Source organism: Hemicordylus capensis, chromosome 1 (genome assembly GCF_027244095.1).
Source record: "Hemicordylus capensis ecotype Gifberg chromosome 1, rHemCap1.1.pri, whole genome shotgun sequence".
NCBI lineage: Eukaryota > Metazoa > Chordata > Lepidosauria > Squamata > Cordylidae > Hemicordylus > Hemicordylus capensis.
In genome coordinates, this window is record NC_069657.1 from 123,216,857 (window position 1) to 123,242,209 (window position 25,353).

A 25,353-nucleotide genomic window follows, 5' to 3' on the forward strand; every position below is an offset into this window, starting at 1 on the left:
AAGAAAATCAGCTGCAACACAAGCTTGAAATGTAAACAAAGCATGGCATCGTAACTATTTGCCATGCCCAACCTTAAAATGAGTGGGAAAGCGATATAAAAAACAGTAGGAGAGGTGAGAAATGATGTTAGGAACACAGGAACACCATACTATTTCAACCAATGACATGAAGCAGAAACAAAAAATGAGATGGATAATCCATGCATTCCTGCAATCAATTTCTAACATATAAACCAGCTCATCACAATTTGCTGCATAAGTTAAACAATAAGTTCCTCTTTTTAGTCCTTTCTAGCCCTTGACTTGGAACATATTTGAACTAAGTGTAGTTCACAGTCCTCACTCACTCACTGTGAACCACATGAGGAATGTGAGAGGTTTTCTCTCTTTAGGAAGGAAAGATGTGACAATGTGGAATTTTATTCTGCTCTCTCTCTCACTCTCTCGGGATTTTTTGAAAATGTCAATATGTCTAAGTTATTGCAAGGTTCAATATCTGTAATTGTTTTGCACATTGGCTTTCAGCAATGATTTTCCAGTACTTATAGCTTGTTCAAAAGAGCTGCACAGCTGCTTACTGGTTTAGGCAACAGATCAAAATACCTACTCTGGGTGCTTTACACTGTCTCTCTGCAAGCCACTATCTTGAACGTAAGAATCCATTGCTGGTTTTAAGACCCTGGGTGATACAGGCCCTGTTTATCTCACAGACCTGATCTGAAACCTCACCCTGCTGCCTGTATATGCACAGACACCATCATCACACACAAGGGACTGCTCCACACACCTATCCAGCAGATTATTCTCTTTGCATGGATGAAGGGCAACATGTAGGGCAACATACAGGGCAGAAGCTATGTGCAGAAGCAAAAATTTCTTTAATTTCCCCTTCACCTCTCCTGTGTGGAAATTAGACCTTCACACGGAATGCCCACTTCACAAATTACCATCAGTCAGCTATATCCAGTCTTTTGACAGGCCCCGTGGGAGGCAGGCACAGAACTCTAGGGTAGGATAGGCAGATAAAGCCTTCCACCATTGATCAAGATTCGGACTGAGAGGCCCCAATGGAAGATCCTCTCCGATTCTACTCGATTTGTGGGCTCCCTCACATGCCACACTATCCTCCACCGTGATTTGGAAACAGCTCTTTTGCTTTAATAGTGTTTGTGTGGCGGTGGTAGAAGTGGTCAGAGATGTCTTGTTCAATTCCACTTTCTAATGTCCTCATATGTTAGGGTTGCCAGCTGGGACTTTTATAGAGGACATGCAACTATTTGGGGGATCAAGCAACTTTGTTTGCATTTGTAATGGTATCCAAAGTTCTGGGAGACAGCTGGAACATTTTGTTGTCTCAGAACACTTATGTCTCATGAGCAGCAGCTCTTCCTCTGTCTCCTTCCCCTACTGGCACCCTACTGAACATCTATACAATGAGGAAGCCAGAGGGGAGGACATGAACAAGGTTTGGTATACAGATATGATCTGCACTTACTCAGATCAAGGCACTTCATTTGGAGCAAATCTTGGGCTAGATCTAGGCAGTTCCTTGCAGGAGCAGAAGACACTTCCACTTGCACAAGGGGAAATCTTATTTCTGCCAATTTTCCTTCAGCTGCAGCCCTCCACATCACAGTCCTAGCTCTCCAGCACAGTCTGAGGGTCTCCTGACTCTCTGGAGCAACTTTAGAGGGAAACAAAGGACTGAATAGAGAAGGAGGAGGAAAGAAAGCTCCTCTGCACCTACTGAATTCCATTTGTGTGATTTGTATCCTACCCATTATAGTCAAATGTATTTTAGTCTTAAAGTTAAAAAACTAAAAGTCTACCCTTTCTTATGATGCAAATATCACTCAAAAAGCTACAAAGTTACTGCAAGCTCACAGGTGCCTCCTGGATGATGGGCAGAGAACCTCAGACCAACAAACACTTCATGACAGAATACCAGAATGCCAATAAATCAAAGAGCAGGCGGCACAGACTGGAAGAGATAATGCACTAAGAGATGAATTTTTCATATAGTGGTTGTCAGAACTACCGATTTTTTTAAGACAAAGTTGATGTCAAAGAAATGCAGACCAAATGTATTACATGTTTGCAACATTGACCTTCCCCTCATCATAATCCAGATGTCAACTGTAAAATACATCCAAGTTCTGCAGAAAAGATGCTTGAGGTAGGTGATTCATGCTCAGTTATTATATGTGTGACTCATCACACTAAACCTGAATGGCTCAGTATTGTTTTACCTGAACTGCTTAATACACCTGAACACCTTTAAATATCAGATCCTTCTGTGCTCTCGTTTCCTTGACCACCTCCTCCCACTCATTCCTCCATCATAAAAGTATAGCACCCTCAACTATAATAATTTATAGAATTTTCAGATAATTATTTTAAAGGATGAATGGCTTCTCATTGGTTTTAACTGACATATACAAAGAGCTGGGTATTTTGCAATTTATATAGACTTGGAAAGAGTCAATGTTTGTTTTTTTACAATTAGCTGCAGACACATGTCAATTTGGTTCTATTCACTTTTAGGGATGTGCAAACCAGAATATACAAGTTCCAGGTTCAATGTCAAGCCGGTTCGGTTTGACGGTCTGAGGTCAAACCGAACCACCACATTTGGTCCGACCCCAGACCGAACATCCCCTGACTGTTTTGGGGTTCACGAACATTGTATGTGTGTGTGTTTTAATTAAACTTTTTTCTGTACCTTTACTCCTTTCGGGGGAGTTCCTTGATGTGGTGGGGGGGTCTGTGGAGATTCCCCCTGTCCCCGCCGGCCTCAATGCAACCCAAACTGGCCATGCCTGCGCAACTGCCCTTAAGAGGCCTGGCATGACCCAGGCCTCTCAGAGGCCAATTGTGCAGGTGTGGCAGCATCCAAAATGGCCACCATGCCAAGAGGAAAGGCATGAATGGGCTGAAGAGTTGGCCTAACAGGCTGGTTGAGGCTGCCTTGAGGCTGGAAGGGGGAGGGGGAACCTCCATGGACCCCCGCTGCCTCAAGGAACTCACCTGAAGGGAGTAAAGGTACAGGAGGAAAAATTAATTTTTTAAAAGGTCTGCAACCCCCCCCCCCCGCTGGACCGAACGGGGGGGGTGGTTCGAGGGGGTGCCGGACCGAACTGGCCCAGTCAGGTTCGAGTCCGGTCCGGACTCAAACCAAACCAGGCCAGCCGGTTCTGTACACATCCGTACACATAGGCTTTTTCAAGTCATCAGTTAAATAGATACAGCAGCAAGATTTATTGTAAAACTTCTCAAATTATGTTTTATCCTTAAAACAAAGTGGCTTCAAATGTGGTAATAGAAACGTATTCCTAATCTCAGTCTCTCTCTCTGTCCCTCCCTCCCCCCATTTTCCCCATGACTTAGTCAGATGGACTGTTTAGAAAATTACCAGCATGGGACTTTTCTAGGGCCAATTTAATGCCAATATGAAAAAATGTAGCAAGGGCTATTAAGTAATGGATAACTATAAACAACTGCCACAGATGTTCATAGATCCATTCATCCAACCCCACAAGTCCCTCTTACTACCTAGTGACAGAGAACTATGCATGCACATAGATCAGCTATGTTGTATTTTCATCCAAATCTTCAGACAAGTCTATTTATGTACTATCTACTGCACAAACAATATGGAATTTCAAAGCAAGAGACATGTTCTGTGGCAGTCAACAGAACCACTAGAGTCAGCAGAACCACCCTCCTACTTATTCTTCTGATGAGGCAACATGGAATTTCAGAATCAAGACATGGCATGCATGCTTAACTCAACTTTGATAGGGCACTCACTGTAGAAAGCCAGGCATTCAAAATCCATGCCAGTATTTATCAAATGTCTGTGAGTACAGCAGAAACTCACCTCCAAAATATAGAATTTTCATGGGTACAAGCCCACACTATGGTCCACAAAGAAACAGTCTGTGTCTCTTCTACTGCTTTTCCTAATTTTGTTTTTTCTATCCCTGTAATTGCAACTACTGTTACTATATGTGCCATAGTAAAAATGTGTAGCTGTTTGCCTTGCCTTTTTTCCTCTGCACTCAGTCACTAGATCATACATTTATGTTTATGATATATTATGCTGTTTGATGTCACATCGACATCTAATTGATGTCATTTTTGCTTTTTTCCTCTTTGTTTTGTTTCTGAGTTTCAATAAAAAAGGGTGATTTAAAAAAATAACAACACACACCTTTCGCATTGATGAGTACTGGTAGACATGAGCATCTCTTTTATGATGTATTGCCAAATAATTGACTACATTTCTAGCCTCAGCTGAATGTATAGAAAGCTTCTAGGCAGTTCTTTTCACGTTTACTGTATAATGTAACCTAAGCAGTACATTTTTCTACAGCTGGAGATTAAAGTTACAAAACATACTACCAAAAGTGCTTGACCTCCAGTTGACCATCAAACCCCATCTAGCCTTAAAGGGATGTGAATGCATTGAAGGAACTGAACTCAACAAAACTGAAGGCAGAACCCTTGCTACTTCAGCATAGCAGTATCTCATTGAATAATGGTCATAAGGATTATCATTGCATAGAGGTATAAGGATCAGTAGCAAAATTCTAATAGATTATGATGCACTTGGAATAAGTTATATGGAATGTGCATCTCTAATTTATGCATGAATATGAGCTGTTATGAGAGACAAAAATGGGGAGATAAGGGAATAGTTCATACTTCTGCATATCCCAAAAAAACAAACGGGAAAATGATCACTCATGGGTCTCCCACACCTAGACCTTGGTACAGTATTACAAACTTCATTTCAATACTAGGGATGTAGATGGAACTGGTGCCCTTCAAGCCGATGGTGGGGCAGGGGTGGCTTTAAGGACAGGGGAGGGTGCACCTACCCCCCATGCCTGCCGCACTTCCTCCTCCAGCGCTCTGTGTATAAATAGTCCGGTGAAGCAGTAGCGTACCTCCTTGCCACCCTGTTGTTTCCGTGACCAGAAGTGCCGTGCACATGTCACGGGTGGGCGTGCATGGCACTTCCAGTCACGGAAACAAAAGGGTGGCAAGGAGGAACACTGCCACCCCACCAGACTATTTGTACTCAGAGCACCAGAGGGGGGAGCATGGAGGGAGAGTAAGTGCACCCTCCCCCATCTTTCAAGCCATCCTGCCCCCGCATTTGAACCAATTTAAACTCCGGGGTTCCGAACCTGTTTGGCGTTCTAAGTATAGAATGCCAAATGGGTTCGTGCACATCCCTAATCAATACATAGATTTATCAATGGAAATATACTGTACACCTTGCACATACCTTATGCACTGAATGCATATGATTGATACTCCAATGTGCAATGTTCCAGTGGCTCAAATGTATAGCCTATGGTAGCAACAAAAACACACCAACCTAGAAGTTCCTTTTACTTATACCATGTCAATGACATCTTGTACAGACAGAATTTTTTTTCATCCCAATATCTCATTGCCAAATACTTCATATGCTCTCCAGGCCATTCAGTGAGGAATACTGTGGCAGCAAAAATAACTTGTTTACACAATGCTAAAGATCTATACCTGATCAAAATTTCTCAACATAAGCCTCCACTGGAGGACAATCAATCATCTTTACTGTGGTCATAGACTAGAATAAAACGCAGGGGTGATTGCACAGTACAAAGTATAATGCATAAGGATACATTAAAAGGCCTAAGAAAACATTTAAAAGGACATAAAATAACATAAAAAGGCATACAAGACATAAAGGTATAAAAGGCATTAAAAAGAATAAAAAGGGATAATAGGCACAAAAAATCATAATTGCACAAAAGCCTAAAGTGGGCTTACAGTCAGAAAGCAGCATAGACACTTTAATTTAATTAATATAACGCCTCATCAAAAAATGGTGCTATGGCTCAAACGTCTTGTGTACTTGCATAGCAATGGGTGGATAAAGGAAGAACGGATGTCTCTGTAATACCAACAGTGAAGTAGGACATGCTCATTTGTCTCAATCTGCCTGGAGCAGCAGGGCATTGTCACTCTGCAAGTGGGATCTTTCTGAAATAGCCTTCTAGCACAGCTGATGGGAGGGCATGGCAATGTGCCAAGGTGAATGCCTTCCTATGTTTTGGGACTTTCAATTAAGTAAGATATGATGTTGGAGAAAGTATATATGTTAGACTTTCATTTATGAAAAAAATAGGGACCCTGCTTAAATCAGTTTGGTGCTCTATATCCCTTAAATGCTGTTTGATATAAGCTTTGGCCTGATCATAGCCCATATTAAGTATAATTAAGGGGAAAGTGACACTATTTTTGTCTCAATTGACCATTTCCATTTAGATTGGTAATTGTGCTATGGGGCTAAAGGATAGTCTGAGCCAATAGCTGAGAATGGCCACTCACACCCTTGCCTCCACTTTCATCAGGCCTCTCTCCAAGCACAGAGAGACACACTTGGAACTTGAAGGAACTGCCTGCAGGTATTTGGATTGCACTCATTCCAGTGGGACGAAACTGTGCAAGGGACCCAATTGTGTGCCATAAAGAAGCTGGGCTAGTGGTTTGGCAATGAAAAGGTTGAGGGCTGTGGGTGCATAATATCCGCAATAATTTAATGATGGCGTCAGAACTCCTCTGGGCATTTTGAACCACATGTTCCCCATGTGCTTTCCTTTAGCTGCCAGAGTGAAAAACTACCCCAAAATATTTAAAGCATGGGACCTGCTCAATTGTACATCCATTTAGCCACCCAGAGTGGATTTTGGGCCACTTAGCCAAGACCATGATTTCAGTTTTATGGTAGTTAATTTCCAGAAGGTCTTCCTTACAATACTGTGTTAGGGCCATCGGCGCTCTTCTAAGGCCGATGGGGGTCCTTGAACTACTTGATTACTGCATCATCTGCATATAACAGAGTGGCAACGTGTCTCCTAGCAAGTTAGGGGGGTGAACATCCAGGTTGTTGAGTGGCCCCACCATTGTATTAATGTAGAAACTGAATAGGAGTGGAGTCAGTATGCATCCTTGTTTGATGCCCTTCTGGGTTGTGATTGGTCTTGAAAGGTGGTCTTGGGGGTTGCACCTTATCTTATCTGTAAGTGGCATGTCTGAATGCAGGGTGCAAATTAAATATAGCAGATGCCAAACAATGGAGGAGGCTCAGGGGCGTAGTAAGGTTGGAGGGGGCCCAGAGACAAGATTTTAAAATGGGTCCCTCGCTGATATACACACACAAACACACTTCACAATATATAGTGCACTCACATCCCCATTATGAATACAGTGAATATCTAGTTCACATTGAATCTAGTTTTTTTACTCTCTGCTCCTGCCGATCTCCAAGAGACTCAACATAATTAATAGGGGGTACAACATGGGCGGGTGGGGAGTCATGTGATGTGCCTCTGGGGGGCCCTTCGAGGCAGTGGGGCCCCAAGACGACTGCCTCCCCTTGCCTAATGGTAGTTAGGCCCCTGAGGAGGCTTCCAACTTCTCCCACAGTTTGACATGAGAGATAGAGTTCAATGCTGCTTTGAGATCAATAATGGCAGCATAAAGGGAGGTTGCATTGCAGGAAGAGTACATGGGACATTTTTTATCAACCCGCAAGAAATAATCATTCAGTAGGCCTATTCTGTAATGGCGGCTCTAACTTGCAGATTATAGTAGCATTGCCAGATGGTAACTTTTACCCCAGATTCTATATTATTTTCAATCCCCTCCAATTATTTCCATGTTGGTGGGGGTGCCCAGAGTCTGGGGCCAGTCCAACTGCTGCCAGCACGCTGTGCAACCAGCCAGATCTCTTTTTTAAGCACATCAGTGGCTGCTGCTGTGCGGGCTGGTTGCCAGCCAATCAGAGGCTCTTCTACACACATGGGGAGTTCACATTGAATCTAGTTCACATTGAATCTAGTTTTTTTACTCTCTGCTCCTGCCGATCTCCAAGAGAGAGATCCTGCTGATCCTTGGAGATCCTGCCGATCTCCAAGAGACCCTGTTCCTCCCCTATCCAACCTGAAAACCAGCAGTGTGTGCTTGTGCAGTGGGAGCAAGCAGTCAGCCAACAGCCTCCCTGCAGTGCCGCCGCCCATGGAGCTGTGACAGATGAGGATGATGGCCGGAGTGAACAGCGGAACTCAGTGGGTGCTGAGTTCTTAAAGATGCTAACTTCAGTTATGTGTTAGATTCTGTGTGTCTTGTTAGCAGAAATGCTGAGCATCTCTGGACACTGGATTGATAGCTCCACTCCAGTGCAAATTTTCAGGCATCCTGGTAATGATTGCTAAGGTAATGGAGACAGGAAGGGGGCAAATCAATTGTTCTCACAAATCAGCTTCATTTCCAAGCATTGGGAAGTTAAGCCAGGAGTCTTAAATTTGGTTCCCTTTTCTCCCATCCCTTAATAGTCTATTCGGGCTTTTACTTGATGATTCTCTCTTTTAATCACTAACAGAATAGGAAGGGAAGGAAGAAGGTGGAAACCATGTAGTATTTATGCCAAAGTTGATGGCAATAGTTGCTAATAATTCAGAATTATCACTCAAACCTAAAAGAGTTGTTCGGGTTTAAGTTGTATTTTATTTGTTTGTTTTTCAAATTTATGGACCACCTTAACTTCCACCTCTGGGCAGTTTACAACATAAAACAGATTAAAAATGAAAACCTTAAAACAGTTTAAAATGACAGTCCAGTTAAAAAGCTTAGTGGGGAGGGGGAATCTTTAGAGACTTTTCAAATGTTGTCGCAGATGGGGAGGCTCTTATTTCAGCAGCAAGCATATTCCAGAGTCTCAGGGCAGCAAAAGATAAGGCCTGACCATGCATAGCCACCAGACAAGCTGTGCAACTGCAAACAAACCTCTCCAGATGATCTCAATGGGCAGTGGGGCTCATGACAAAGACAACATTTTTCAGTACATTTCTGTTACCTCCTGTGGTCTTACTCCCTAAGTATATTAAAATGATGCACAAAGGAAGGTTGTGTCTCACTACGTCCTATTTTGCTATTAAATCCTGACTGTAAAAGTTGCCTCTTCTATAGAGTCTTCCTGGGTTAGAGGAGGATGTGTAGAGCAGCAGACTCTTCTATCAATGCAAATCCCACTTCCAGAGCTGCTGCTCCCTCCCCACCTGCACACATCTTCTGGGATGACAAAAGCATCTTCAGGAGGCTGGTCGCTTTAGCCTAGGGGCCAGCTGTTGCTCATCTGTCCAGCAGGATTTCCCATTATTTTTCTTACATCAAAGGACACAGAGCTCTCCTGGTCAGGGGCTCACCTAGGTAATTTTGGAGCCTGGACCTGAAGGGCTTCAGAGCCCTCACCCCCTGGCTTGAGGGGTCAGGGGCAAGTTAAATCTTTTTTTCAAACTTTTTTCAGCTGCCACTGCATGGCAGGGATGATAGCAGAGATGGGGGTGGCCAGCAGGGTGTGGGCACTCGAGGGGAGTCTGAGGTGGGGGAGGCAGTGGCAGCAAGAGCTCCTTCCCTGACAGGTTGGACAGTTTTCGGCCCATTTTGGGGCTCTCTGTACATGTGCCTAGGGAGCAGAATAGGAAGGGAAGGCAAATGCATAGAGAGCCCCGAAATGGGGTGAAAATGGTCCAACCTGTCATTTGGGTGGCAGGCAGGCTCAGGGAAGGAGCTCTTGCCATCTCCTCTGCCACCTCCGTCTCCCCTGCCTCAGTCTCCCCTCGAGTGCCCACACCCCGCCAGCTGCCCCCTGTGTCTGTTACTATCCCCGCCGCACAGCAGCAGTTGAAAAAAGTTTGAAAAAAAGATTTAACTTGCGCGGTGGGGCAGTGGGAGTGGGGCAGCAGGGAAGCAGGCATGGGGCATAGCAGGGTTCTTGGGAGGCCCCCCTGGAGACAGGAGGTCACGGACCAGATTTCCAACGTCCATGGGAAAGTGTGCCTCTGCTCCTGGTCATTGGCTTCTCCACAGTGGTGAGTTGTATTTATTCTCAAATTATCCTATTCTTAGCCAAGTATGCATATATTATACCAACTAGCATATACAATTGTTTTTACATTTGCAATATGGTTCAGATGTGGAAATATTCAACTTATTTGAAAATTTGAAAAAAGTATTACTTTAAGAACAGCCCTGCTGGATCAGGTCCAAGGCCCATCTAATCCAGCATTCTATTTCACACAGTGGCCCACCAGATGCCATTGGGAGCCTACAAGCAGGAATTGAGGGCATGCTCTCTCTCTTGCTGTTATTCCTCTGCAATTTATAACTGCTACATCATCCAGTTCTTGAATAAATAGTATGGAATCCCAATCAACAGTGGGTTTGAGGATCCTTGGGAACACGGATTCTCAATGTTGGATCCTCAGATGTTATTGGACTTCAACTCCCATAATCCCTAGCTCCAGTGGCCTTTGGTTGGGGATTATGGGAGTTGAAGTCCAAAAATATCTGGGGACCCAACATTGAAAATCCCTGCTTGAGAACATTGATTACATCATTTATTATATATTCTCTCCTTGCTTGCTTTCAAGACCACAAAACAGATCCATCTTCAAAGTTACACGCACTAAACGCCACATGCTTGTTCAAATAGAAGGTTCGTATACATAGTACATTCTCTCTTGGTAATGTCAGCAAAGTCATCACACTATCAGATGCAGTACTAAACCCTACAAAGAAACCATGAACACTCACTTAGCATCCTACAAAGACAATGGAGAGCTGACATGATGCATCTAAATCAAAATTTAGAATATAAAGTGATGCCTTAAACAGAGTCAGAACTTTGATCCATCTGCCCCAGGCCTGTCTACTCCGACTAGAAGCAGCTGTCCAAATTCAGCAGAATGCATTTTCTAGTTCTGAAATCCATTGTAATGCTGGGGTTGCGTACATTTGTGTTTCCTGTGAGCTTCTTGAAGGTACCTGGTGGGCCACTGTGTGAAACAGGATGCTGGACTAGATAGGCCATGAGTATGATCCAGCAGGGCTGTACTTACACACTTGCAGGGGAGAATCAGTGGGTGAAAGGTGGCAATCTTAACCCTTCCTTACATGCCGGCGCTGCCCTTAATCAGCTGAAAACATTTCTCCCCAGCCAGGCCCAAAACTAAAAGTAAGCCAGCTGGAGGACAGGCATTTGCAGGAGAGAATCAACAGACACTGGAGGAGTTTACTCCTCACTCCCACTTCCCCTACAAGTGCAACCTTTCAACAATACCTGGGATCTTACCAGCTGCGCTCATCATATCAGGAAATAAAATGTATTTTGCAAAAAGCAGCAACACAACACACAACAAGAGGACAGAACCATGATTATAGATGCATAGAGTTGAAATTCATTCTTTGAATAATTAATGTGTTGTTATCATGTTATTATCAACATGGTGCCCAGGCTGATGAATGGAAACCATGTTAAGAACTTCATATGTTTACAAAGAGTGCCATGAGACAGATTATGCCACATCTAATGCATACTCTACTACCAAATTAGACTGATGCAGGAGATCTGTGATTAGGAAAGTTTGTAGAATGCTGAGTTTATTCTTAAATTGTTTTAATGTTTTAATTGTTGTTTTAATTTTATGTCATATTTCTTGTAAACTGCCAAGAGATGCAAGTTTAGCATGGTATAGAAATATACTAAATAAATATATAGGTTTTTTTAAGCTACTGCTTAGCACCCCCTACATGGCTGCTTTGAAGAACAGGAAAGTGGTGCACTGGAAAGGGGTAATTCACCCTTCCCTTCCTTGTCCCCAATCTATGCTGCCCCTATCCAAAGCTTTATTAACCCCATGGAAGAGGAGAAAATTAAGATTTTCTGAGTGCAGCTTGACCTAGGGGATGAATAGGGCAGATTTAAGGCAAGGAATTCCTTCCCTTTGTGCAAGGAGGGCATTCTGCACAATGGTTAGGATCAAATTAATAGCTCTGTCTAGGTCTTATAGTAGTCAATATGCCTAATTGTAGTCCTATGCACAATAAAAAGCTTGGATCAGATCCAACAGTAAAATTGTCAGATTTGGTAATACTATCCCTACAAGTCTGTTGCATGATCACATTTTAGTTGGAAATCTCAGACTTAAGTCAGATTTCCTATGGAGTCAATGGAAATATATATATTAACTTTGGAGTGGCTAGGCAGAAAGTTTTCAAACTTCTCTTGCTGGCAGTACACACCAATAGCATTTGATATGTGAAGTTTGAAGGAGATCAGTCCACTGTTTTTTAATTAAGTTTCAAAAAAGCTTTTTAAAGTGTTTAAAAGTACTCTAACTGCTTTGTTCTACGGCAGAGCATTATAAAACGTGTAGTGACATGTTTTTGCATAACATTAACATTACAAAAACATTACATTACATTAACATTACAAAACATGCAGTTAACACACAGTATAACAATTAAGCGTGCCTACTCTGGAGGGAATTGTTCCTTGCCTTCATATGAAAGTAGTACCCATGCCTTTCCATGTCATTCCTACTTTATGACTTGTTAACTACTATACACCTCTAGATCCAGTTGTGATCCTAGTGTCATGTGATATGAAATATCCACAAAGCAAAAGGCGTAGAAGGGCAGCTACTGTAAGCAGGCTGAATAAAGGAATTGGACATTGCAGAACTGGAAAAGGTGCAGAAGAGGGCAACCAAGTTGCCAGGGCCTGGAGCACCTTCCTTCTGAGGCAAGGCTATAGCATTTGCGGCTTTTTAGTTTGGAAAAGAGGCAACTACAGGGAAACATGATAGAGGTGTACAAAATTATGCATGGAATAGAGAAAGTAGAGAGAGAAAACTTCTCCCTCTCTCAAAACACTAGAACCAGGGGTCATCCCATGAAACAGGATGACATGAAATTTCAGACCAATAAAAGACAGTACTTTTTCATACAGCACATAATCTATAGAATTCTCTGCCACAGAATGTGGTGAAGGCCACTTGCTTGGATGGCTTTAGACAAACGCATTAAGGGCAGGTCTATCAATGGTTACTAGTCTGGTGGCTATAGGCCACCTCCGGTCTCAGAGGCAAGATGTCTCCAAACACCAGCAAGAGAAAGGGCGTGCCCTCACCGCTTGCCTATGGGCTTCTCAGAGGCATCTGTTGGTCACTGTGTGAAACAGAATGCTGGACTAGATAGGCCTTGGATCTGATCCAGCAGGGCTGTTCTTATGAATCTTTGTCCCTCCCCAGTACCACTGTTATTGGAAGGCAACAGACTGACAATATTGACATGATAAATTGCTAATCGCTAGCTGTTCCTCCAGAAATCTTGCCCCTTCCCCCATTTTTATACCGCCTTTCGTTAAACTATAGCCCCAAGGCGGTTTACAAAAGTTAAAAACATACAATAAAAACACAATAAAAACAACATGCTAGGAGTATAAAAACATATAAAAACAGGCATAAAACAATACAACAAATAAAAAACACCCAGAAGCAGCAGTAAAAATGATTATGTAAAAGCCTGGGTAAAAAGCCAAGTCTTTACAAGCTTTCTAAAAGCCATGATGGAGTCCGAGGAACGAATGGCCACTGGGAGAGCATTCCAGAGTCTGGGGGCAGCAACAGAGAAGGCCCTGTCCCGAGTGCACGACAGCCGGGCCTCTCTCATTGTCGGCACCCGGAGCAGGGCCCCCTCAGATGTCCTCGTCAAGCAGACAGCAACCCTTGGGAGCAGGCGGTCCCTCAAATACCCCGGGCCCAAACCGTTTAGGGCTTTAAAGGTCAAAACCAGCACCTTGAATTGGACCCGGAAACGAACCGGTAGCCAGTGCAGCTCTTTCAAAATGGGGGTGATATGTTCCCAATGGGCAGCTCTGGATAAAACCCTCGCTGCCGCGTTTTGCACTAGCTGCAGTTTCCGGATATTCTTCAAGGGCAGCCCCACGTAGAGCACGTTACAGTAATCCAGCCACAACGTGACTAAGGCGTGGGTAACCGTGGCCAGATCTGCCTTCCCGAGAAAGGGACGCAGCTGGCGCACCAGCCGAAGCCGTGCAAAGGCACCCCTGGCCACCGCCTCCACCTGAGCTTCCAAAAGCAGAGCCGGGTCCAGTAGTACCCCCAAGCTGCGTACTTGCTCCTTCAAGGGGAGTGCAACCCCATCCAGAACCGGTAAAATCTCCTCATCCCGATTGGCTCTCCTACTGACCAACAGTACCTCCGTCTTATCCGGATTCAATTTCAGTTTGTTAGCCCACATCCAACCCATCACGGCCTCCAGCCCCCGGTTCAGGACATCCACCGCCTCCCTAGGATCAGATGACAAGGAGAGATAGAGCTGAGTGTCATCCGCATATTGCTGACAACTCAGTCCAAATCCCCGGATGACCTCTCCCAGCGGCTTCATGTAGATGTTAAACAGCATGGGGGACAAGACTGAACCCTGCGGGACCCCACAGGCCAATGGCCACGGGACCGAGCAGTAGTCCCCCAGCACCACCTTCTGGACCCTCCCCTCAAGAAAGGACCGGAACCACTGCAACGCAGTGCCTCCGATTCCCATACTCGAGAGGCAGCCCAGAAGGATACCATGGTCGATGGTATCGAACGCCGCCGAGAGGTCCAGCAGAACCAACAGGGACGCACTCCCCCTGTCTAGTTCCCGGCGTAGGTCATCCACTAGAGCGACCAAGGCAGTCTCAGTCCCATACCCGGGGCAGAAGCCAGATTGAAAAGGGTCCAGATAATCCGTATCATCCAAGACCCTCTGCAGCTGGGACGCCACCACACGCTCTATCACCTTGCCCAAAAAGGGAAGGTTAGACACAGGTCTATAGTTGTCCAGGCTGGAGGGATCAAGGGAGGGCTTTTTTAATAGCGGTCTTACCACCGCCTCCTTAAGGCACGATGGCATCCTGCCCTCCCTTAATGAAGCATTAACGATCACCTCCAGCCATCTGCCTGTCCCCTCCCTGGCAGCTTTTATTAGCCATGAAGGGCAAGGGTCAAGAGCGCATGAAGTCGCCCGCACACTGCCCAGGATCTTGTCCACATCCTCAGGCCGCACCAACCGAAAAGAATCCAACACAACAGGACCAGATGGTACCAAAGGCACATCTGCCGGAACTGCCAAAACTCTGGAGTCCAGGTCAGCACGGATGCAAGCGACTTTATCTGCAAAGTGACAGGCAAACCGATCACAAAGAGCTGTAGATGGCTCCTCCCCCATTGTCCGGGGGGATGTGTGGAGCAATGTTTTCACCACATGAAACAGCTCTGTTTGCCTGCACTGAGCAGACGCAATGGAGGCGGAGAAAAAACGTTTCTTCGCCGCCCCCACCGCCACGGCGTAGTCCCTAAAATGGGTTCTAGCCCGTGTTCGATCGGATTCGTGACGACTCTTCCTCCAGCGTCGCTCTAGCCGTAGCCCGAGTTGCTTCATCGCCCTAAGCTCCGAGGAAAACCAAGGAGCAGAACAGGCTCCACCAAGCCGGAGAGGGCGCTTGGGGGCAACCGTGTCAACAGCCCGGGCCATCTCTCCATTCCAGAGATCAACCAAGGCGTCGACAGGGTCACCAGCTCTGGACACTGGAAACTCCCCGAGGGCCGTCTGAAATCCAAGCGGATCCATAAGCCTCCGGGGGCGGACCATCTTAATTGACCCACCACCCCTGCAGAGGGCAGACGGAGCAGTCAAACTAAACCCCACCAGGTGATGATCTGTCCATGACAAGGGAGTGGTCTCAAATTCCCCCACCTCCAGATCATTTATTTCCCGGTCGGCAAAAACCAGATCCAGAGTGTGTCCCGCCACGTGGGTAGGGCCCGCTACCAATTGAGACAGGCCCATGGTTGCCATGGAGGCCATGAAATCCTGAGCCGCACCCACTAGGGGGGCCTCAGCGTGGACATTGAAATCCCCCAAAACAATAAGCCTGGGGGAACCCAAGGCCACCTCCGAGACCACCCCCGCCAGCTCAGGTAGGGAGACTGAAGTGCAGCGGGGTGGTCGGTACACCAACAGAATCCCCAGCCTATCTCGGAGGCCCACCCTCAAGGATATTGTTTTGCTCCCAGAAGTCCTTAAATGGCATTCTTTAACTCAGACAATTCCAACAAGAATTCTGGCATCATAAAAGCCTATTCAGGTAATTTCAACACAATAGAAGCTAATGATCTTCATGTCAGATTAATTATGACATATTAATTATGACATTAGATCAAACAGCACTGCCAGATTCAACACCCAGCTCTACTGAACAGCTTGCTTTTTATTCATACAAAATATTTTACAGTAAGAAGTTGCATTTGGGTTTGAAATCCAATATGAAAGAGTAAGACTTATAATTATTACTATCAAGAAGTTATGGTCAGTTCAGTGACTAGAGGAAGGTTATGTGCTTGCTTTATGAGTTTGTTCTAGCATGAGTAGAACTGACCATGATATTAGCAGTTAGGTATGTCCTAGGTGTTACTAATGAGATAGACAACGTATGAGCAGGAAACTTTATTTAAATCAATTATTTAAATCACATTCTTATCTTGCTGATTTAAATTAATCTTTCCTCCTGGAAATCCTTAGTGGGAACAGCCTTTTCCCTCTAAGGGGTAGAAATGGAAAGCACAAAAAGCACTCTGGTCCTTTGGTTTCCTTGCTGTGATACATATATCACTTCCCTATCTTGCTAATCTCTGGAGCACAGGCAAGGAGCTCTCATTATTGTCTATTCTCCTGCCAATGACATTGCCCTTTTTTCATAATAATTATATCCTACAATATTCTATGGTTATTAAATACCATGAAGTTTTATTTCTCCCCCCCGCCGATGTATCAGTTTTATGGTGAAACCCAAGAATCCTCTTGCTCCTCTCTTTCACTGCTTTCATTCTTACTGTATCATTTTCCTGCTTTGCATTTAAGCCTACAGATTAAATCCAGAGCAAACAGTAAAGGCAAATATCTTTAGAAGACCAGACAAATATTTAAGAAGCAAAAAGAGAGACTATCCTTCTGTCTCTAGCTCTTTCTCCAACGTTTGTTTATGAGGCAGAATCTTTCCTTTTGTGCACTTCTAGAGTGCTGCACCTGCAGTGGTACATTTGATAGTCTATACAAAGTGCACGAAGCTATAAACAATAGCAGCTGAATCACAAAGGTCAAAAATTCATGCTATGCCTTTTATCACTAACTCATGGAGAAGGAAGTGGCTTCATAAAAGAGCCTATTATCTGATAAACTAATACAAATAAATAAACAAATAAATAAATAAACACACACACACACACACACACACACACCATCATTTTTACACTGGAAACTGTGACCAAAAGCTTGCCATTTTATCTGCTCATGCAGGCTGTGGTTTCTAGGTATTATCATGCAGAAATCAGAGGTAATACTCATGAATGTAAAAGGACATGGTGTAAACTCAAAGACTAGCCTTACATATACACAGAAGAAGCAAAGGAACACATACTTGGATTGTCAATTGCCTGTACTGCAGTATGTTGTGTGTGGTGTGCACACATCTGGTCCACAAAATTAATATTGTGCATATATGCTCTAATTCAACAGGAAGAGCAGGACCAGCTTCAACCTACAAGGCCCCTTTTGATGAGATGCAATGTTGGTGGGCCATCATGCTGGTGGGACTCCTCACTGACCTTCCACGTTATTGGAGAATGACACGTTTATTGAATGGAAGCAGCAATGACATACCGTTCAGACATGCTGGTTGGCCCATCCTGTTGAGATAACCAGGAAGCAGTCAAGTGGTGATAAGCAGCAGCAGTAATGCACAGAGGTACATTGGTGCTGCTGCCCCCACTGCTGTTTTGTCACCAAATTAGCCTACTGAGGCATACCCAGCAGTCCCGCTGAAAAGAATGCCAGAAAGAAGTGGGCCCAATTCTTTGGAAAGGGTATGGAGCAATGGATGTAGCTGTGGGTAAGGGCCCCACCAATAATGGTAGATCTTCACAGATATTGGACCTTCTTTAGTGATGGTGCCGAGTCCTGATGCCACCACTGAACAAGTGTGACACTTCTGAGCGGTTTCAAGATATACACGCAATATGTTTTACACAAACACCTAAACATGTGAACAAGCATTATGCAAACATGCATCTTACAGGTGAAATTGTCAGGGAGCTAGGATTGGTTGTAGCTCCTTATTGACTGCATTTAGTGGCAAACCTAGGTTTGCTTCCAGTAATGTGTGAAAAGCTCCTCTCGTGCTTTGTTTGAAAATGCAGAAGGGATTAATAAATATTCAGGAGGATTCCCATCTACATAGCAAAGACAGACCAATAAATAGGTTTTTAAAAATTACAGAGATGAACAAAGATAGATAAATAAAGGCCCATCTACTCCAGTCTTCTGTTTCTAATTATATCAAGAAAGCCATTTCAAGAAACTAACATTCAGGCACATGAAAGTTATCTCCTCTCATTTGTCCCCAGCATCTGGCTAGAGGTATACTACCACTGCATAGAGAATTTTATTTTTATTTATAAAAATATTTATTATAGCTAACTACTAATAGTCTCTATGAATTTGTCTACTCTTTCTTTAAAAGGGATCTATTGATCATCACCATAACCTTACAATTCCTGAACTAATCGTGTGTTAAATTTATTATTTAAAATATTTATACCCCGCCCCTTCAGTAGACTTGCTCAGGGTGGTTCACAACAATAAAATTGATACAATGTAAAATAAAACTAATAAAATTAACCAAATTAAGTAAACAAGTTAAAAGTCAGGCTAAAACCACAATTAGAATTAAGTTATTTTAAAAGCAAAAAAATGAGAATTATAAAAACTAAAAACCCTACCAGATATAACCAAAGATGGAGCATTAAAAAGCCTCTTTAAAAATATGTGTTTCAGTTGCTTTAAAAAAAACACTGGGAGCATGGTGAAGCTCTTCAGGGAGGGTGTCCCAAAGCTGAGGGGCCACAACTGAAAAGGCCCTGTCTCTAGATCTCTGTTGGTGGCAGGGCCATGAGCAGGGCCTGAGATGATGAGCGGAAGGCCCTGGCAGGTTCATATGGGTAAATACAGTCAGACAGGTACCCTGGTCCCAAGCTATGTAGAGCTTGAAGATATAGTTCCCTTGATATGTGTTAAACCTACCGGTCAATTTAATTTGATGGTCCCCAGTTCTAGTCTTTTCAGAGACAACATGGTAGAGACAGAGCTTTGGGAATGAAATGTTCAAGAAGCTTATAAAAGAAGAAAGAGGACAAAGGAAGGGGCAAAAAGCAAATCTGTGCTTACAGCACCCAGACTCATGGTTCATAGTTAATGGTTGCCAACAGGTGCTGACGACTGAGGCTTTGTCAACTCTTCAAGGCTGCACATTTGTTCCCTCCTCTTTATAAATCAAAAAAGGTCACCAGTGCCTACAGAAACAAGTCCACATGTGTAATCATGTACCTCAACTAACTCTGACACCCTCTTGCAGGGGAGAAGATACAAACCATACATTAAAACAGTGCATCACTTTTTGTGTGCACCAAGACAGTGTATGTCATATTCCATCTTTCCCCCATTGGTTGCATTAATGGAGAAAGAAAGCCAAATATGTATAAGTTCCTTGAAGCAGTATCCCTCACAGATAAACTGGGCCACGTGAATTGCAATGGAGGCATGAATACTATTGCATGAAACAAACATTTACAAATCCCCAATACATGCAAAAATCAGGTAGGAAAAATTCAGCTCTAACACAGGCCAATATCTATTATTGTATCATGAAGAAAAAGCTAGTAATTTTATATATATATATATATATATATATATATATATATATATATATATATATACACCCCAAAGGATTATTACTTGCACCAGATTTATCCATTCTTTGTTTCATATTAAAATACTCTATGGGCGGCGGGGTGTGTGTGTGTGGATACAATACAGAGTATTCCAAGTAATTTTACATACAATGGGGATTTCTCCTAACTCTCAGATTTTAATATCAGTCCCACAACTGCATTCAGTCACAAACTCAGTAGTTTCAGAAACTTCTTAAACTTCTTGAAAACTAACTTTTACTGTTTTCCAGAAAATATACTTTAAAACGAGCCTAGCAACAATGGAGACTGAAACACCTGGAATTGTAGAGCAGTGATTCCAGGGCAGATGGAAACTTGCTTGGCAGGTGTGTGTGTGTGCGGGGGGGGGGGGAGGTAATCCATGCCTAAATTTAAGTAGTGCTGCAGGTGTGTCTAATATCTCTTAAGCTCCAGTTGATGTGCCATAGTATCAGGGTGTCCCCCCTCCCCCACACAAAATAAGAAAAAGCAACTTCACTCTCCCAGATTTCTTAGCCAGCCCCTTCCTGCTCTGCTGCTATCTTCATTTTCTTGATCCTCCTAGCTCAGGGGTCTTTCCCTTTAGGAACATGGGAGTGATTCAGGAATCACAGCTTCCATGGCCGTTCAGACTGACCTAGAAGTCGTCTCTTTGCACAGATGCTGTTCCTTACCTTCTGCTCCCCACCACTCCACTCCCACTCTCAGAGATGGAGGGAGAGAAAAAGGGAGTTCATCAGTTAGGAGGAGGAGAAGCCAACAGAATAAGCAGTGCACATTTAATAAACTCAATTTGCAGTGAGTTTGCCCCACAAAAGTGCAGAGTAGTGATATCCTAAGAGCATCAGCCAATGAGGATGCATTTTCAGTATCTCTCCAAGACTGCAGTTTTCAGCTAACTTTAAAATACTATAAAGTACTTTTGATGAAACTATAGCAGCCACAGCACTGATTCTTCCCCCACCCTATAGGTATGGTGTGATTAACTGTTGAAATTTAGGAAAATAGCCCATTCCATCTGCAGAATTTAGGCAGATTTTCATCTTAATTAAAAAGTTTGACAAGCAAGTAGGATTAACACAAAAAGGAAACTTTTGAAGGGTGTGTGGGGGGGGTGTGTGTCTGCGACATTCCTAGTATGAGGTTCTATTGTCTATAATGCCTTAGTTTCAGCTGCAAATTTATCTGAAATCCTATTCATGCTTACATGGGAATGGCCCCTTTGAGCACAATGGGGCTTACTTCTGAGTAAATGTTTGTAGGATTGCACTGCATTTTGATGGTTTTAAAATATTTGTAATTTCTCACTGTATAAACTTGTTTAAAAACCTGACATGGAGTGCAATCCTCCATATTTACTCTAGTAAATGGGGATGACTCCCAGGTAACATTTATTTTCATTCTACTGGTTTCTAAATTGTGAGAATTAATGTTTTATGTGGGTTGATTCATTCATTGGAACGATTACAAAGGTTCCTCAGGATGACAAGCAAGTTAAAAGATTATGGACCCCTATTCGGAAAGGCAACTTAAAGAGCCCATTGCAAAATTAACTAAGTGACAGGTTTAGATGCAGCATCAGTTATTTTAAAAACAGTTTATTGACACAATAGCGTACTGGCTAGCACTATAAATGCAGCCAGAGGAGTAGTTTACAATATACTTTGCCTTGAAAAGCTGGTAAAAATAAGTCTGATAGACAGCATTAGTGCTCACTCGCTCTAATCTCGAAAAGTATTTGTGTATAGAGCAGGTCATAAACTAGGGTGTACAGTGTCCAATGTTTTTACCTCTGAAAAAGCAGAGTTTTAAGAAGAATAGAATAAGATATCACAATTGCCCTGTTAAAAAAAAATACAAAAAAATACCCCAAAAAAGTGTAAGAAAGTTAAAAAAAACCAAAACAAAAACCTAATATTATTTGTAAGCTTCTTTATTCCAATCAAAGTTTGACTATTGGTTATTCAAAACCTAGCTGAATCACTTAATTATACACCAGTCCAAGCAACAGCCAACTATGGCTGGGATCCAAAAGCTCTGGGAACAGCTTGTCAGGCAACATAAGGAACTGCAGTTAGAAAGAGGGTTTTCAAAAGCCCCGCTGCAAACATAGAAAGTTACCCCACAGTCCTCTGTGGGCAAGTTAAACATCACAAAACATGTCACTTGTCCTTCCATGTTTAGAGCAGGTGCATGCGTACACATGGGCAAAGCAGCCACAGAGGGCTCTAATCTGGACTGGGATGACAGAAGGGGCAAATGTTAGGTGACAAATTTGTGGAAAAGGAGTTCACTATTCCTCATGTTGCAGTCCTAATGAAAACTGTTCCCCATACAACTATTTACAAAAGACAGAAAGAATATGTTTCAAGTTCACACATTGGACAAGCACATCCCAAGCAGCCGTGGCACAAGAAAAAATGGGTGTGCGCAGAGATTGTACAGAGTGCATTTCTTGGGGAGGCAACCTCTGTTCCACGCGTTAGATTTCTGGAAGAAAAGTGTTAGTGTATTGTTAACTGGGCAAAGAGGCCTATTTTAGTCAGAGTGATGGCTCTCATATTAAGCTTGAGAAGAGCAGCTGCCCCTGTTCACCCAGCACAGAGTTGTTCCAGTGGCTGCTACTGGTGCCATCTTGCGGGGATGGTGGGTAGCAAGGATGGTTGGGTAGCAAGCTGTTTTGGGACAGGGCACCATTTTCTCATATCCTTTTGTTATGTAAACTGCTTTGAGAACTTTTGCTGTTGTTGAAGAGCAACATATAATAATAAATGCTCCCATCCTAAATAGAAGTAAGTCCATGAGGAACTTCTAGACAGACAGACAGACATCATAAATAATTTTTAGAAAAAGCTTTCCAAGTGCCTTTCCTTCAAGTTACTATATCGGCCTGAAACGTAGGAGCAGCAGGGAACCAGTTACTTCTCTGCTGAGTTCTTGTCTTCTCCTTGGCCCCACCAGCTACAAATAACAAAATAAGTAGCTAACAAATATTGATCTATAACATGGTATTTATCAGTACTGATAAATGGGAAATTAGATATTTGATGTACCTTTCCTGTGCACTGTGCAACTTCCTCAGTTGTGTCACAATAAGAAGTGTAATAATGTCAACATTATGCATGTCAGATGCATCCTCAAAAATGCAGCACTCTGAATATGCCAACAGCATCCCACAGTTGGTTTTAGAAAGAATGCCAATGTTCCTTACATCGTTTCCCCAGCCTAGAAGATAGATACCAGGAGAATGTCATTTTTAATGCAGCATAAACATCTCAGTAATAGACTTTTGAAAGGGAAAAATGAAAAAACATTTTTCTTACTTTTCAGGAAATTAAACCAATATCTTTCTCTCTCTACACACACACACACACACACACACACACACACACACCTACCTTAATTACACTAGTGCACCAGGTACCCTTAAGCTCAGAGATTTCAATGGATTTAGGGATACCTGGAAAATGTGTTATGGCCATAAGGCTGAAAGGAGAAGCCCAAAGGGTATGGACGAGGTCTCAACGGATCATACAGGGAGTTCTGTACGTATAGTTGGTCTTCTGTGCCCCATTTACACACATAAAGGCAATGCATCACCCAATGCCACCTAACAAGCTGGTCACAAAATTTGGGGAAATTCTCAATGCAGAGGGATTGCAATCAGGAAAAAAGTGTGAACTACTGAAGGAGCACACACATACAGAAGTCCAGTGCTTGTGCAGAACTACTGGCATACCTACAAAGGGATCTTTGAATATCAGTCAGGCAGTCTGACATCAAAAGGCAGGATCATCATAGACACATGTTCCCATTGTTGGCTTATTTATTTCAAACCAGAGCATATTGCAGTCAGACAGCATGTACGCCACGCAATAGTGCCTGTGAAGTACATAACTCCTGGTAAACCAAGCTATACACACACAGACACACACTTAAGTGTTACTAGTCTAATTGCCTTGGGGGAAGTTTCTTTACCAATTCCAAATAGCAACACACTAAATGATGTGTTACTAGGATGCAATTCCATGCATCCTAACATCTACCCTCCATTTACGACTGTCCCTGATAACCCTCAATGAGATTCTAGAGAACTGCACAATAACCCATAGATTTGTTTCTCATAAGCACAGAACCTAGTCTCCTTCTTTACTCCAACACTTCTGCTACTAGTTACTGCATGCAAAATTTCACTCAATATTCAGCTTGGAGTTGTAACTACAATGAAATGAAAGTCCTCATGGTGCTTATCCAAGAAACTCTAGTTCACTCGACAAGACAATGTGGTGCTCTGGAGAACTAGTGTCTGTCCTCCCTTTTCCAAAAAGTATTGCTTCATTGTTCACATTTCATGACTAGCACATTGAAACCAAAACCATTGTTCCCTTCAAAGTATTCATACATTTGTGCTTTACCCAGAAGTACTAATCAGGCTTGACAGTTCTGTAGTCATTGGGTTGCCAGTAGTTATTTCATTCTGTGGCAACTGTAATGCAATGATAGCCTTAAATGGAGTACAACTGATAAGCCAAAAGGAGGGGGAGAAAATCAGCAATGTAGTAGGAAGCCACTTTACACAGAATAACATGGGGGCATTCATCACAGTGATATAGCATTTAATTACAACTACTATGAAATCTCAATTCACAGCTAGAGTTAAAAGGAATTTTATTCCCCAAACAGATACACACACACACACACACACAATTTTGACGTGTGAAACCTAAGCCATGTTGTTTAGCATAAAAGCAAGAACATTATGTAAGTTGAAAAGCAGAATGCAATGTGTTTAAGCGAGAATAATTTGTTCTTCAAAGTGAGTGCGCTCATGAGGAAATTCTCCAAACTGAACGTAATTGTTATATCACAATAGCACTAATTTGCTTGGCACCGAGAGTTGGCCATGATTTCTGTACAGATACATCTAATCGACTACACACATCTATCTTTTGCTTGTTAAAATTTTCAAGATGTATTTAAACAACATACTCCTGATCTCGTCATGAGATTGTCTCCATAACCATTCCATTACAGTTGGCACCTGGCAATGCTGTGTGAAAGCCATAGTTTCTCCATCTGTATCAGTAAACCTTCGCTGCAGTGCACAGAATGAATGCAAAACACTCAGTGGATCTGCAGCTGTCCATCACACTTCCAGACTTCAGCCAATGCTGAGACTGTCATAGCATGATCATATGGATCGTGCCATCAAAGGAAAATACACTTGTGAATACATTTAAAGTTGCTAATAGACATTCTCCAAGCCAGATTTTCCAAAGTTGTCTGAACAGCTGCTACTAGGGAGGCACAAGATCTGCCCTGCTTTTGTATACATCAAGACCAAGCCAGGAAGTTGCACACTAGCAGCTGTATGTATGAATCCATATTTTTTGTGTACTGATAGAAAACAGTATAGGGCGGTAGAGCAACTCATGTTTTCGGCAGGCTATATTTTGCTTCTCATGCTGGAGACATTAAATCAAGCCATGCCATTCCTTTTCTACTGACCCATCTGGTCCCACCGCTGTGTAGAGGAGTTTGTTTTTCTTAGGACTTCTTCAAACATCATGTGGCAGCAAACCCATGTTTGTTACTTCATATATGCTCATTACAGAGATACAGTCAA

The 25,353-nt window shown here is 43.0% G+C and overlaps 1 protein-coding gene across 19 annotated transcripts in view; it reads right to left on the reverse strand.

Annotated features, from left to right (window-relative positions):
- Positions 1-25,353, reverse strand: part of SOX6 (SRY-box transcription factor 6) — a 676,724-nt gene that overhangs the window by 457,964 nt on the left and 193,407 nt on the right. For 3 of the 19 annotated variants that reach the window (XM_053251948.1, XM_053251920.1, XM_053251910.1), the window contains exon 1: positions 22,781-22,937. The exons of the other annotated variants lie outside the window; for them this stretch is intronic. In XM_053251948.1, coding sequence (XP_053107923.1) covers positions 22,781-22,899 — 119 coding nt within the window. In that variant the 5' untranslated portion in view covers positions 22,900-22,937. Of the gene's footprint in view, positions 1-22,780; positions 22,938-25,353 lie in introns of those variants that run through there. 19 annotated transcript variants of the gene reach the window in all.